General features: G+C 45.7%; 1 protein-coding gene across 1 annotated transcript in view; it reads left to right on the forward strand.

The window, feature by feature from the left end:
- The window catches only part of LOC102260525 (chromosome unknown open reading frame, human C9orf3), a 333,222-nt gene that overhangs the window by 241,721 nt on the left and 75,988 nt on the right, over nucleotides 1-15,513 (forward strand). The window contains exon 12 of the mRNA XM_014545703.1: nucleotides 7,624-7,664. Coding sequence (XP_014401189.1) covers nucleotides 7,624-7,664 — 41 coding nt within the window. The remainder of the gene's footprint in view (nucleotides 1-7,623; nucleotides 7,665-15,513) is intronic.

Raw genomic sequence — 15,513 nt, forward strand, 5'->3', positions numbered from 1 at the left:
TTTGATTCCTGGTCAAGGGCACATGCCAGGGTTGTGGGCTCGACCCCCATAAGGGGGGGTGCAGGAGGCAGGCGATCAATGGTTCTCTCTCATCATTGATGCTTCTCTCTCTCTCCCTCTCCCTTTCTCTCTGAAATAAAAATATAAATATTAAAAAAAAACAAAACTGGGGTGGTTCAGGAACTTCCTAAGATTTTAGAGTTAGAGCTTTTCTTCAAAAATAAATGAAAGCATAACACAAAGTAAATATCTTAAGTAGTTTCCCATATTCCTCAATGCAATTCAAGAGCAATAATTTTTAACAGTTGCAAAGCCTTATAATAAATAGTAACAATTTAATTTACTCAAACCTGCCCCCCCTCACCCCCCGGTTTCTAAGAAAGTTGCCCGTTCTGCTAAATTGACAGTTCTATAAATAGATTTTTATTTCTTTTTATCTCTGCCAAAGGTCTCCACCACTCCAACCCACATATGTGTATATTCCAATCTTCTTATAAAAGTTTTACATGCAAATACATTAGAAATAGCTGCCCATCCAGCCTTTCTTCTGTACTTTGTATTTTTATTGCTCCAGAGCTCTCCGACTCCTCCCTTTCTTTGATTCCCTGCCCACATCCTGATCATCTTATGTACATATTTATTCATTTTCTGATTGTCTTTCCTGGTGCCTCCCCCAGTTTTTCATATTTTGCTCTAACTAGTGCCGTAGCTAATTGGTCTTTTAGCTGCCAAGCTGTCCCCCTCCATCACCGTCCACGGCAATGGAAGCGAGTCTTCCCCAACAGCTCAGACCTGTCCTCACCAGAAACCCGTTCCTCGTCAGCAGTGCCTGTAGAGCATGCCCGTGGGCCTGCTGTTTCAGGCGGTCAGCAGAAATGCCCCAAGGTAGCCTTTTAAACTCCATTCGCTCCACTCCTAAGCATATGCCCAACCATAATCACAGTCAACAGGTACTAGTGAGTTTCCACACCAACCTTCCTTTGTATGTGACTTTCTCTCTCCTTGGAATGAATGCTTTCCTTTCTCTGCATTTCTCAAGTATAATATCCTGTTTTATATTGTTGCAGTTTGTATATGTGTCTCATACATCCCATCCCTCACCCCCAGAAACAAGGGTTGGGTCCAGTCGTCCTTGTCTTACCTGCTGTGATGTACAGGGCCGATCTCGGACTCACTGTTCTACATGCAGCCACCAAGTCACATGTGGTTATTAAGCACTTGAAAACTATCTAGTGCACCTGGAGAGTTTAATTTTTAACTTAATTTAATCTCAATTTACATTAAAACCTAGTAATCCAGTTATTGTTTGGAGTAACTTAGGTATGTGAATGAAATCCACTTTTTCAACTGTAAATTTCATGAAATCAAATACAGACCAACCATTTCTGATTAAAACTTAGCATCCAAATTGAGATGAACTGTGAGAACACATCCGATTTAGAAGACTTAGTACAAAAAAAAATGAAGGTAATATATCTCATTAATCATTTTTAAATTATTGCTTACATCATAATATTTTGGACACATCATAACCCAATGTTTATATGCCCAATAAAACATATTATTAAAATTAATTTTAGCTGCTATTCCTTACTTTTTAAACATGGCAGCTAGGAAATTGTAAATGACAAATGTGGCCGGCATATGTTCCTACTGGGCGGTGCTGCTCTAAGGCTATAGTTGAATTAAAACCTGAGTGCATAATGCCTTAAAGCAGGGGTCCTCGAACTACGGCCCGCGGGCCACATGCGGCCCGCCGAAAACATTTATCCAGCCCGCCGGGTGTTTTTGCCACCGCTGTGTGCATAGGAATTTGTTCATAGTTTTTTTTAAACTATAGTCCGGCCCTCCAACGGTCTGAGGGACAGTGAACTGGCCCCCTGTTTAAAAAGTTTGAGGACCCCTGCCTTAGAGTCACCGCCGAATGGGCATCATTAAAAGTACCTGTGTTTTTTCAAACCTATGGAGAAAGAGAGCTGGCCATTCCATAGCCGCCCTGCCCTCTCTGCCCGCTCCGTGGAGGGGTGGGCTCGGCCCCACAGACACCCAGAGCAGCGTGATTCATCGCCAGCCCCGCTTGGGCTCTTCAACTCCCAGGCGGCCTGTGCCCTGAGGTACTAACAGGTGGCACTCTGGCGCCCGTGACCCTCACAGCCCTTGTGTGTCTTCTTTCTACTCTTTGGGAAAAGTGCTCAGCAGCCATTAGATGGCAAAATCGTGGGCAGCAGTGGCAGAGAGAAGCACAGAGAAGCCGGGTACTGGCCAGTCTCAGTGTCCTGGGAATAGGCAGCCATCAACTCTAGCTCCCAGACTTGCTCCTGATCGGAACGTAGAACAGCAGGTGACCGTGTCGCCTGGAAAATGCCACTTCCTTCCAAGCTGACACCTTCAAGTGGCCAAAGGCCACACAAGCAAATGATGGAAAACTTTTCAGTCTGGTAAGGGAAAATGCCGTAGTCACACAGTTGAGGGAACTTGATCTGATGTAAGGTGTTCTGTCACTGGAGCTCTTAGCACTGAGCAGGCGTATTTTAGCGCAGGTTAGGTAATATTAGCAACATGATTCTAAGGCCTATTAGGATACTCAGTCTCAGCGGTGCCTAGAGGAATTCTACATCTAATGGTCATTCAAGAAAATGGAGACTACTTATTTTGCAAATTCCAGAGAAATTATATTTTTCAAATTATATGTGCTATGAGATCCTTGGTTCTTTTATATCAGTAAAAGCAGTTGCCACGATGTGCTGTGCTTTTGGGGCCCTAATAATCTGGCTGTTATATTTGTCCATGGTTGGACTCACTATGTGACTGAACACTTTGTCAGAGGTCCTTAGAGGTACAACACCAGGCCTCCGGCCTCATGGGGGCGAGGCCTGCCGTGGCGAGGAGCCGCCACAGTCACTCACCGTCTCTGCAAGCACCTGCCTTTCCCACAGACTTCTCAGTGGGGTGCACTGCCGGGCAGTGACAAGAAACGGGGTGCATCCTCCCAGAGAGAAGTTGGCACTGAAGGTCCGTGCTGGGCTTCTTGTTCAACACCGTCCAGACGGGCTGGCCTCTCACAGCGCAGGCCCATGATGAAACAGGAGACATTTTCCTGTGGTGCCCTCTCTCTCTCCCTTCTAAAACCTGATTCCAGAAAGAACTGAAACCTCAGACAGATCCAGAAAGACCAGACTCGTGTGCACAATGAGCATGTTAGTGTTTCCTCTCCTCGAGGTGGTCTTTGTACCTGTGGAGAGAAACCCAGCATTTGCTTGGTGGATTCAGGATAAACCTGTTGCTCTGCTTTAAACAGAAGGAAAAGGAAGCTGGAACCACTAGTTTTGAAGTCTGTTTGGCTCAATCCAGCTGGCGGAGGTGGATGGTCGTGGCCTGTGCACATACGGGTTTAATGAGGAAGTAAGGCTGGGTGCTTTCTAGAAGCATAGCTCAGCAGGCTGGGCGCGAGGCCGCAGGCCACCTGGCCAGCTAGGCCCAGCCCTGTTCACCGGAGTCATCCAAGAAGCTGTTTAAACTACCAGCCTGGACTCAGCCCACACCTGCTGAATAAGGGCCCCTAAGGAGGCTCTGACCCATAGATAGAATCTAAAATTACTTTAGATTATCTAAATTGTCTAAACTTAGTCACTCAGAGAGTGAGTCCAACCATGGACAAGTATAACAGCCAGGTTATTGGAGTCCCAAAAGCACAGCACATTATGGCAACTGCGTTTACTGATATTAAAAAAAAAACAAGGATCTCATAGCACATATAATTTGACAAATATAATTTCTCAGGTATTATACCTAAAATCATATTCTGGAATATATTCTGTCAAAGGAAGTTTCCCTCATTTCTGAGTACAATCTAAACTCTTAGAATTCTTCAGTTTCATATTCTTCCTGAGAAATCCAAAGGTTTGGCTTTAGGGCTTAGTTTATAGATTCAACCAATATGCCAAGCCTCGTGTGGGGCAGTGGGCACACCAAGTGCTGCCTGTGGGCTCACGGCCTGTGGGGGTGTCTGTAAATCAGCCTCTGTCACAGGCACGCAAGGGCCTGGGCCTCGGCCTCGAGTTGGGACCTGGAGGCACGCAGAGGTCGGCTTCTCGTATTTGCCTATTTGCCGTGCTCGGCGGGGCTGAGGCTGAGCGCAGGAGAACAGCCGCTGGCAGGCGGGGCCTGGCTGCACTCACTGGTCACCAGTCGGCCAGCTCGTTGTGCAAGGGAAGCAGCGCGATTGTCCTCCAGGTGCACAGTCCGTGGGCCAAGTTTGACACATGGGCCTTACCTGTGACTGAGGCATTTTGTGTTTTTAGCAGGGTTGCTTTTAATCCAAATCAGCTTGGTCCCATCCTTGCCTTAGCTTTTACAAGAACCAGGAAGAGATAATAAATAATACAGCAGAGAGCCCTGAGCAGTGATGGCGTTTAATCCACTTAGTGACTGTTTGTTCTCTATTGGGCACGAATGTGCTTTGTGTGCACAGCAGTGTGACCCTCCCTTTCCAGGACTCTTCGTGAGTATGTGCCATAGGTGTTGTACCTCTAAGGACCTCTGACAAAGTGTTCAGTCACATAGTGAGTCCAACCATGGACAAATATAACAGCCAGATTATTAGGGCCCCAAAAGCACAGCACATCCTGGCAACTGCGTTTACTGATATAAAAGAACCAAGGATCTCACAGCACATATAATTTGAAAAATATATATTTTCCATGGACAGTGGCAACTATTATTTCTAGGATACATTTGGAGACATAAACTAAGTAAGTACTCACTCGTTTATGTCTGTTGTCTGAAAGACCTGGGGGGAAAGCCCAGTGGCCCTTTGAAGGAAGGAATATCATTGGGGCCAAATGCTCCAGGAGCAGTTTTTTTTTATGCTGTTTTTATATTTCAATGATTAGAATATTTGCCACTTTAAAAAGTAAAAACAAGCAGAGCCAGCAGTGAAATGTTTAGGAGAAATCGCTCGGGTGGTCGCAGCATCGCTTGCAGCAGGATGGAGCCGTGTTCCTCATATTGAGGAAGCAGAACCTATTTGGGGTGAGGCAGAACAAGAAATGATCAAAGCCAGATGCTTTCCTAAAATTGTATTTTCAGTGCATTTATATGTCTGTTACAAAGTGTGCTACATGCTAAAAATATTTTCCTTTGTAGGTCAAAGGAAATTTCAGACCGCATTGAGGGCTGCATAGATCAGATGGTTTTTCTTAAGAGCGTTAAGGGCATCCTGGTTGTCATTATCCCCGGCTTCCCAGTATGACATTATTTATGCCCCAAAAGCTTCACAATTCAATTCTTCTTTAATTTCAGCCACTTTATTGGCTTGAAAATGCATGGAAGGGAGGGCAGAGTCAATACATCAGAGCTGGGGGCTAAGACTCCCGGGCGACAAGTGATAATGGGATTGGACTGGAGGGAGCGCCCTCACCCCCAGCCAGTTCCCGGAGGAGAGGCGCGGCCCCAGGTCTCAGGCCTCCATCCAGGGTGCGTCTCCTCTCTGCGCTGGCTCCTTTCCCCTCCTTGTGCGCCTTCGCTTTTCATCCTCTGTACAGCCAAGCAGAGGTGCATTCTCTTTAAGACTCTTCTTGTTCGCATTTATTACCAAGTGGGCCTCTTCGGAGTTCTCAGTGGGTCTCTCCTCCCCAAACTGTATTTTTCGTCCCTGAGGTTGATTTTGTAATTGAGGGATGTCTGCCTGGGTTGGGCACAAATGCTTCTAACAAAAAGCTATAAATGGGTCAATCCAAGAATGTATAGGTCATGTAAAGCTCTATTACATTGTATGTTCATTCAATTCTTCCATTTCCCCTCTTCCCCCCAATATTCCGGATATACTGTTTTATATATTAGAACATCCACAATGAAAGAAAGGCTATCGCTTTATTGAGTAGGGTCTATGCTAAGTTCATTGAACATAATAGTTATTTACTTCTAGTCACAGTTCTAGAAGGTAGACATTATCATTATACCCATTTTATAGATGAGGAAACAAATCTAACCTAAAAGCCCGTTATTAATTCATACATTGGTTTTAACTGCACTGTAGCTACTGGTAGGGTTTTAAGTGTGTTTGCATCTTGCACCTGGTCATGCTGGTGCCTTCAGAGAATGACGCCAAAATGCCCAGTTTCATTTTCTGACCCTTTGGTAACAACAGCGGGCTTATTCTGAGTGTGGGACCAGGGAGGGAGTGATGTCCTCTCTAATCAGGCAGACCAGAAAGAGGTTCTGCTTCCTCACGCCCACCCATCCTCTGGGAAGGGACAGGCACTTGTTTGCAGTGGCTCAGACATGCCGTGTCGCTGCCGGTGCCATCCGATGGCATCACATCTGTGTGGCGGTCGGGCAAGGCTCTTTATTCCAAGGTCACAAATCAGTAACTTGAGACCTTTGGAAGATTATTCAGGTTCAAAATACCAGAAAGCCTTTTGTTTCAGAACAAGCATTTACTGGTCTACATGAACCACTGGCTTCATGCGCCATCTCATTTCATCCTCACAGATAACATTCCCTCCATGTCACCAGTTCAGAGAGGTGTGTGACATGCCCAAGGTCACACAGCTCCTCGGTGGCAGGGAAGGAGGGTACCGAGGTCTGAGTTCCCATCACACACGGCTTTGTGCAGAAACAGGTCAGCCACATTCTTAGGGCAGCACTTAAAAAGACAGCAGCATATTTGTTTGTACACTGGCATGGTTTTCAATGCCCTTGAACCTCAGAGAATAAAGCAGTGAAATAAATGCTCGAAGAGCAGGTGAACGTAACACAGTATTTACACTATAAATTGAAATCCATAATCTCAGGATTCTGCTCTGAGACCGTTGAAAATCACAGGGTTAGGGTGCTCACAGTAGACATAGGTCTTCACCCCTTCTTTCATGAACAAAGAAGTCAGAAAGGACCAGGTGATTGTTAGATTTTAAGAGAGTCTAATATACCTAATGTTAATATGAATATAAGTTAACTGGGTGGATTCTTAAATTCTGCATATTTAGGAGGTGTTTAGGTTGAGTTTAATAAAGCTCTAATGCTTCTTTTCCATCTCTCACTCTGCTGAGCATAAAAGTGGTGTTGTGTGCAGAATGGCTGGGCTTATCCCTAGAAGAAAGAAGTTATGTTTGGTATCTAAAGAACAATAAGCGTTTGCTGCTTGGCTGATCAATGCTGGATCAAGTTCACATTCCCCACTCCTACTCTCCCACCTACACACGCAGGGGGTGGAAGCAGGGCCCAGGGAGGGAGGACAGATCCTTGCTTCGCAGAGAGGGAGGGAGATGTGAGCAGGGCTGTCCTAATATGGACACAGCTGGGCCCGGGCAGCATTCAATGCGGATTTAACCCCCTGCTGGAGGAAACCTCCCACAAAAGGTACAGAGATTAGCAGCCAATCAATTGGGCCCTTCCCATTGTTTTCCTGGAACACCTCTTACATGGATCTAAATGTTTGGTGAACAAACATTCTGGAAAACAGCTTTCTCAGATACTGTTTTTATTTGGGACAGCCACCCCACCCCCAACTGTGCTGGATTTTACGTGTGTGTGTGTGTGTGTGTGTGTGTGTGTGTGTGCGCGCGCGCGCGCGCCTGATCTGATAGAGGTAGGATTATTTAGGCTCATTCTTCTTTGTTGCAGATTGTGTCTTCATTGGGTACTTTTGGGAGGCCACATCACAGGCAACCCAGTCGGAGTGCCGAAGTTTTTTTTTGTTTTGTTTTGTTTTTTTAATATATTTTATTGATTTTTCACAGAGCGGAAGGGAGAGGGATAGAGAGTTAGAAACATCAATGAGAGAGGAACATCGATCAGCTGCCTCCTGCACACCTCCTACTGGGGATGTGCCCACAACCAAGGTACATGCCCTTGGCCAGAATCAAACCTGGGACCTTTCAGTCCGCAGGCCGACGCTCTACCCACCGAGCCAAACCGGTTAGGGCTGAGTGCCGAAGTTTTAAAAATTAGACAAGCTAGAAAAAGAACAATGGTCATGCCGGGGTCCACAGACTCCCGAAGCCCCGCCTCCGGTAAAGGGCTCCCCTGTGCACTATTCACAGGACCACACCCGCCCATCTCAGGGCATGACCCAGGGACCTCTCCATGGATGTCTGCTTTCCATGCTGTGAAATGTCAATGCAGATGTTTGTGATTTTAAGTAATTAGTAAGTAATATCTTTTGGAAGGCATTTCCAGAGCAGTTGTCCTGTAGCATCAATGTACTGTGTCATTTCTAAACAAGGAAGTCCATGTGGTGAGAGCAGGGTGCCCAAGACTCAGAGGAAGTTCAACCTGGTGGCGTCCTGCATGGCACGGGAGCTTTTGCACACAGTGAAGGGTCTCTTGCATTGGTACACACTGTCCTCTAATCCTAGCCAATGGGCGGCAGCCGTTGACATTATTAGAACATTGTCTAGAGGGGATAACTGGGCAACACCGCTTCATACATACAGCCTTCCAGGTCAGCTCTGCATTCAGCTTTCCTAGAGGCAAGGATCCAGCCATATTAACCACGAACCTGCACAGAAACCTAAAAAGTGAACTAGCCGTTCATTCTTGCCTCCTGGGTATGTTGAGATCTTCCACTTCTTCTTAGTTCTTTTGTGTCTGTGTGCACAGCTACTCTTGCCTCGAGTGTATTCCTAAGTGTAAGCTGTAAGAAATGCCATGTGGGCCAGCCTACCCAGAGCTGTGTCTGCTGTCTGCCCAAGGGCACTTACTGGAATAGGACATAAAAGGTGGTTGTCCTCTGTGGCAATTACCTTGAAATTTTGATGATTGCCAAATATCTGGAATTTCTTCAAAATAACCTGTTAGAGTTGGGTCATCATGAAAACGATCTAAGCCAGTGGTTCTCAACACTGGCTGCACATTCGAACTATTGGGGGTGGCGGGTGGGGTGGGGAGGACTTTAAAGAAAGACTGACGCCTGGTTCCCACGCTCGGCGATGGGACCAGTTCTCAGGTTGGACCCCCTCTGAGCCTCGGGCACCACGCTCTGGAGCAGTGGTCACCAGCCGGCGGTCCGCAGACCACTGGTGGTCCGTGAGGCCCGAAAGGTCGGTGACCGCTGCTCTGGAGTGCGACCTGGGCTTGGGGATGTGTAACCCCTGGCGATCTTAACAAGCAGTCAGGAGAGGGAACCACTCCAGCAGAGTTTTATTTTTCGCCTGTGAAACTCTTTAAGGTTACAGTGTCATGAATGCCAAGCTCCTATAAAGAACTGTAGTCAGACAGGTGTTGAGGGAGATATACTGCTACTGGCCTTCTACACTGGTTGTTTCAATCGACGGCTGTGTGATGGGGTTATATTTCCTGGGCTGTGTTTTGGTCTGCGGTTGATCTGATCTACATAATAAGCAAATATGTTAAAGCGAGAAGGTCACGCTAGGTGGCCCTAAGCTCTGGTGCTGGAGTAGAAAGGGCACCACATTTCCAGACAGGAGGCCGACGGGCCCCGCAATATGAAGCCCTAAAGGCACTGAGTTCCCTGAGGCTCCGTGTCTCCGTCCTGGAGATGGGGCACCAATGAGCAGTCGGCACGGGAAGCACTTTGTGAATGGCTCTGCCCGTACGGACTGGGCAGTCTGGGTCTTCCCATCAGTCGGAGGCCCCTGGTCTCACATCCATGTAGCACTTTAGTACTTTTTTGGTCTTTAGGTCACTTCCCTGCACTTGTAGTGATGTTGTTTGCCTCTGAGTTCCAGGAGCCTGGAATCTGATAAATAACCGGTTCCTCCTCTTGTCCTTTTGGAAGCAAGCACATCATGTAGCATTTGAGCTTGACAACTCTGTGAGACAGAGGCCGAGAGAGGCCACACAGCTCACATGTGGCGGAGGCCGGGCTCAAACCCGGACAGGCTGGCGAGCTCCTGGCACGCGCACTACTGCCTGGTCACAGGACCCCTGGGCACAGGGGCGGTGTCTCGGGTACCCCTGCCTTCATGTGGCTAGTGCTCCGCTTTGCAGAAGTCACCGAGTGTGTTGAAGTGACTAGCCCGTCCCTGTGTCCGATTTACATCCTCTTCCTGCAACCTAAGCCCCTTCCCTCTGGTTTGATATCAAAAGAGATAAAACACTTGGTTGGTTAACATTTTTATATTCGTCCTGCATGATGTTTGTATAGTATTATATTTAATTTTTAAGAGTCCTTTTCCTTGAATATTATAAGTATTCAGTGTTGTTAATGGAGAGATATATTGGAACCAGAAATTTTTCCAGACCCCCTAGCCACCCAAAAAGGAAATTAAAGAAAGAAAAAATAGACCCAGAATATTTTATTTATTCATACTCCTCCTTGTACAAAACATTGTTAAGGCAGCTTCCAAAGCAAAATATAGCATGATCAAAAAAAAAAAAATTAAAACAAGGAAAATGAAGCAACATGAAATACTGGTAGGGAAATATGTGGGGGCCAGGAATTAACTTACCAAACAGTCCGCGCCCTGAGGTTCCTGCGCCGGCGCCAGGGAGGGCCAACTGCAGAGCTCAGGGCTGGAACCAGCAGCTGCCCGGCCCAGCTGCTCCTGACGCTGGGGCCGGGGCCCCGGGCCGGGGCAGGTTTTTGCCATGGGTCCTCCCAGAAAAACACTACTTCATGTAACAAACAACCCTCTGAACCCGTCTCCACAGCAGACGTGGTGATGGGTTTCATGGGGCTGTTTCTTATAATGCACCTCGGGAAAGGCTGATGGCTTCTTACCAGAATGCAGTGCGCTGGGAGGAATTTCGGGGCACCTGCAGGCGCAGCCCCGCGGCTGTAAGGCCGTCTCCAGATGAGGCCCTCCGGCAGGATCCGGGCCACAGGAACACAGTACCTGTGAGCCTCCTGACAGCTGATGTGTGTGGGGAACAGGGGCACTGTGTGCACTGTAGGTGTTTCTCTCCAGGGAGCCAATAGCTGACAGCTAAGGCTTCATCAGAATCCGGGCTTGGGGGAGGTTGCGGGGCTGGGGGGTGTCAAGAAAGGGAAGAGCCTTCCCCCACACCCCACTCCGGGGCAAGCTCTGTAAAAGGTGTCCAGCAACAGGGACCTCAGGGTCATGGGTGCCCAGAGGCAGAGGTCCTGCCAGCCAGGCCCCTGCAGAGAAAGCCATGCTCTCTCACAACGGCCACTAAGAGGTCCACTTGGCAGGGCCAGTCCTCCTCAGACAGAAACCCAGTGTTCATTCCAACACAGGCAGATGGGCCATAATACAAATTACATATAATTTTTCTAAAATCAACTAGCAAGGTATCATCAAGGAATGTTACATTTAAATGATAGAGCAAAATTTAAAGACAAACATTTTATAACTTTGCCCCTAATCCTCACTTGTTATTACTTGCAACTTAAACAGCCTTGATTTTATTTCCAGATGTGTAGATACTTACTTTTTTTTTTTTTGTTAATCCTCACCTGAGGTTATTTTTTCCACATTGGTTTTTAGAGAGAGTGGAAGGGAAGGAGAGAGGGATGGAGAGAGAGAGAGAGAGAGAGAGAGAAGAGAGAGAGAGAGAGAGAGAGAAAGAGAAAGAAAGAAAGAAAGAAAGAAAGAAAGAAAGAAAGAAAGAAAGAAAGAAAGATCAATGTGAGAGAGACACATGGATTGGTTGCCTCCCTCATACACCCGACCAGGACTGGGGATTGAACCTGCAACCCAGTACATGCCCTTGACTGGAATCAAACCCGAGATCCATCAGTCTGTGGGCCTGCACTCTAACCTCGAAGCCACACCTGCCAGAGCTAGACTCTCTAATTCACCCCGAATATATGTTGGCTAGAGAGCCCCCTAAAGCTAGCCAAGGCTTCGGGACCTGTCTACCTTGTGTGGTATTAAAAGTTTTTTTTCACTTCTTATCGTCACAGTTTCCCCTCCGCTGTGCCCGGGGTAGTGTGATTTGCCATCCAAAGTGGTTTGGTCCAATTAAAGGGCCCCTGGTGTGCCCTCCCGGCCTGCGGGTTGACCGGGAAGGTGAGCTGCTGCTCCTCATGCCTCCTGCTGAACCTCATCACCAGGCAGAAGCACACCCGCCACGGACAATGTGAAACTCTATCACTATCATTTCCCGGTGAAGGGAGTCATTTCTTCTCCACTAAAACAAATCCGAAGGAAGCAGAAAAGAGGTTTCCCTCCAGAAGTCATCTCCAGCCACTAGGCATGCTCCTCCAGCCTCTGAAATTGTCTTCACTATTGTGAACTGCTTTGACAAGAATTTCTTGGAACAACTTCCTTTCCAAACCAGCATCTCTACTGGACGAAGTATTTTTAAAGATATAATTCAAATAGAAAACATCTGTTTTTGAAAGATAACTGTAAAGTACTTCTACCACATTCTCAGAGATAGTTATTAGAGTATCTGTTCCTGGCTACAGAATTCCAGTGTTAAAAAGTCATCTTTCTCCATTCTCTCCACACCATACCTTCATTGTGATCAGCCCCTGGAGAAAGGGAGATTTAGAGAGGCAAAAGGAGACATGTATTGAGGTTCTATTGAACATAGTCAACAAGAATTAATATTTTTCCAGTGTCATGCAATAGGTTGATATTTCAAACTCATAGCACCATTTTGGAATATAATTTTAGTGGTTAATATATGAGAAAATTAGGAATCTTTATTTCTTGTTCTTTTTATTAAAGAGAGAGAGAGAGAGAGAGAGAGAGAGATCATTCTAGAAGTACCCTGGCAATGTAACTGATGTCCCATGGTCTCTTTTTTTTTTTAAATGCACAATTCTATGCTCTTACAAATTAAGGTATTTTAGTGGAGAAACAAAGCAGGAGTTAATTAGAAAGATCTTCATCTTAAGACTCCCCTTCTTGAAATTTCATATGCTTTCATTCAGTCATTCGTTCCTTTATCTTTACATTCAGTTACTTAACATATTTATTGAGCATCTATGTGTAAGGCAGTGTATTTAGTGATTGGACAAAAATCAAGAACAAAGGACAGGATCTCTTTCTTCCTGAACTTTAAAGTCTAGTCTGGAAAATAGGCATTCAATAAACTAATTTAAAAATAGCTATAATAGAACTGTACAACACGAAGAATGAGCCCTAGTGTAAACTCTGGGCTTCAGTTAATAATAATGTATCAAATATGGTACATCAATAGTAACAAATGCCCCACAGGAATGCAAGATGTTAATAATAAAGGAGACTGCCTTCGCTGGTTTGGATCAGTGGATAGAGTGTCAGCCTGCGGACCGAAGGGTCCCAGGTTCGATTACGGTCAAGGGCACATGCCTGGGTTGCGGGCTCGATCACCAGTAGGGATGCAGGAGGCTCATCAGTGATTCTCTCTCATCATTGATGTTTCAATCTCTCTCTCCCTTCCTCTCAACTCAATAAAAATATATTAAAAAATAATAGTAAAGGAAACCGTGTTAATGTTGGCATATGGGAACTCTGTGCCTTCTATGTAAATTTTTTCTAAGTACTCTAAAAAATAAGGTCTCTTAATAAAAAATAAAATATTGTAAATAGCTATAAAAGATAAGCACTTTATAGGAAATAAACAGGATGCTAGTAAGAAGAATAGTGGGGTGACATAATTTGGATTGGGGAAGGAGGAAGGACCTTCCTGGAGGAGAGTTGTTTCAGACCAGAACTGGAGAATAAGGAGGGCCTGGCCAGGCAAAGAAGAGAAGGAAACATTTCCAGGAGAGCAAAGTGATCTTTTGAACTTCCTTTGTAAATGTCATTCATGTTTCTCTGTGGAGGATGCATTGTGGGAGTGGGTGGGAGTGGGGAGGCAAGAGGACAAAGGAAACAAATTAGGAGGCAATTAGAATGGACCGCCACTTTCCCTATCCACTCAAGGTGTTAGGAGAGCAGAGTGACAGTAGGGTTTCCTTGGCTCAGCTGATGCCCTGAAACCTTCAGTTGCCGGGTATTAGGAGGAAAGGAGACTATCAGCGGCAGCAAGATGGGGTTCCTAGGTCTTAGTTCCTAAGGTCTTTCCAGTGGCTCAATGGAATTTATAGCGTGAGGAATGAGTGTGTGTGTGTGTGTGTGTGAGAGAGAGAGAGAGAGAGAGAGAGAGATTGAGAGTACAACCAGATGAGAATTACAAGGGGGAAAAAGCTTTCAAGTATTAACTCCCCAGGTGTAACAACAGATTTTCATAGAAGGCTGTATAAGGTATAATTTGCAATAGTTATCTTTATTTCTGCTACTGGATTGTTGGAAGTTATTTTGGTTTTGTTTCTTCAAAGACTAATTGTTTTCATATTGTTGATAAATCAACAAAGAGGACAAATAAGAAAGGTCCATTTAGGCGGGGCACTGTTTTAGTCCATCAATAGTGAACGGTTCTTAGGGATGGTGAATTCCTAAGGAAAACAACTCCAGGGTACATGTCAGCCTGTAATAGATTTCTATTGGTTCTGGAACTGTTATTAGTAGCATGAAGCTTAAATAGTTAAATATTTTATTTCCGTGTAAAATTAAGTAGTTCTGTAATTACATAATCTACTTCATCATTTGTCAGCTTTACCTGCCTATTGAAATGTGTACTTGAGAGTTGCAGGACATTAAGTATTTTTATGCATTTCTTTTTACAGTAGAACATTTGAATGTGATGTTTATACATTATATACAAGAACATTTGATATCTGAAAAAGTCTTTAGCAAATTAGCATGCATTTTATAGCACTTAGCTAATACGGATACAAAATGGTCACTATTAAATCTTATCGTTTTTGTTTTCTGTATTCCTGGAAACACAAACACTAAGTCAAGAATTCCCCATTTGACCAGACCTGTTGTTTATTTTAGGAACTAGAAGTGCGCCATCAACGTAATTTTAAGTCGTTCAATTGTGAATATGGGATGAAGCGGTAACATAAAGTTTTCCACTGTGATGTCTCCATTAAGAAGCTCCTCTTTGTGTAAAAGAGTCCATGACAAAGTTCCTTCTATTTAAAGTAGTGAGTTTGATCTTGGCTTTGATCTAAAGCTTTTGATCTTGAAAGAAGGATGGAGCAGCAATAAAGAGAGGGCAAGGCAGATTTTCTTTAAAGAAATGCGATAAAGTTAAAGTGCTGGTCAGGCTCAGCGAACGCGTGCCCCAGCCTGGCTCAGCCCATTTCGGATGCGGATGTGAAGAAAGCCTTTCTGGGGTCGGCGGGGAAAACTTGGGACATCATACATTTTTATGAACGAAATGCAAACCTTTCCTCTAATTATGAAGACAGACTGTCCACCTTTTAAATTCTCCCGAGTTGCTTAGAAGGCTCCTGGGCAGTGCGCGTGCCGCGCGGGCTACCTGCTCAGGGCGCACGGGCTGCCGCGGCGCGGGGAGAGCACGGGCTGCTCTTCTGCTACCAGAGATCACCTGCGCCGCCCCGAGTCCCGAGGAGCCCCTGGAAAACGCCTACTTAATGGCGGATAAATGCATTCCCGGAGGGAAAAAACTCCCTAGCAAAGTTCCTTTCCCCGGCGAAGGCCATCTGGACACAGGTTTCTGACCAGAGGAGCGAGTTCAGACTGGCCGCAGGGGTGCGGGCGCTTCTGCTCGCGCGCGGGCAGCACCTCTGCTCCCGAGGCG

The sequence above is a fragment of the Myotis brandtii genome, unplaced genomic scaffold, assembly GCF_000412655.1.
Source record: "Myotis brandtii unplaced genomic scaffold, ASM41265v1 scaffold419, whole genome shotgun sequence".
In the NCBI taxonomy this organism is placed as follows: Eukaryota; Metazoa; Chordata; class Mammalia; order Chiroptera; family Vespertilionidae; genus Myotis; species Myotis brandtii.